The sequence below is a fragment of the Plasmopara halstedii genome, assembly GCF_900000015.1.
Source record: "Plasmopara halstedii genome assembly, contig: Scaffold_110, whole genome shotgun sequence".
Lineage (NCBI taxonomy): Eukaryota > Oomycota > Peronosporomycetes > Peronosporales > Peronosporaceae > Plasmopara > Plasmopara halstedii.
The window spans coordinates 1,869,537-1,869,827 of NW_020187031.1; the positions used below are offsets into that span (position 1 = coordinate 1,869,537).

The window sequence follows — 291 nt, forward strand, 5'->3', positions numbered from 1 at the left end:
GTGCACGATTTTCGAGCCAAAAGACCCCGCACCAACCGGAGGTCCTGCGGCATGAGGGACACCCGCTTGCAACTTGGGAAATGTGCATCGAGATCGGACGCGTGGTAGTCTACTTTCTCGGTTCGCTGCTCTTCTTACTTGGCTCCATCTACTTTTACCCTGAGTACTCCGTCATGTGGAGCGGCAGCGCTGGTGTATTTGCTAGTTGGTGTTTTGTGATCGGCTGTATTTTCTTCTTTACGGGCGCCAACCTCGACTTTATCCAGACTATACGCTACAACCATGGTACTC

At 52.2% G+C, this 291-nt stretch overlaps 1 protein-coding gene across 1 annotated transcript in view; it reads left to right on the forward strand.

The window, feature by feature from the left end:
* Window positions 1-80: 80 nt before the first annotated feature.
* Window positions 81-291, forward strand: part of PHALS_00380 (YrhK domain) — a gene marked incomplete at both ends in the record, with an annotated part of 302 nt that continues 91 nt past the window's right edge. Inside the window, one exon of the mRNA XM_024731091.1 lies at window positions 81-285. Coding sequence (XP_024572429.1) covers window positions 81-285 — 205 coding nt within the window. The remainder of the gene's footprint in view (window positions 286-291) is intronic.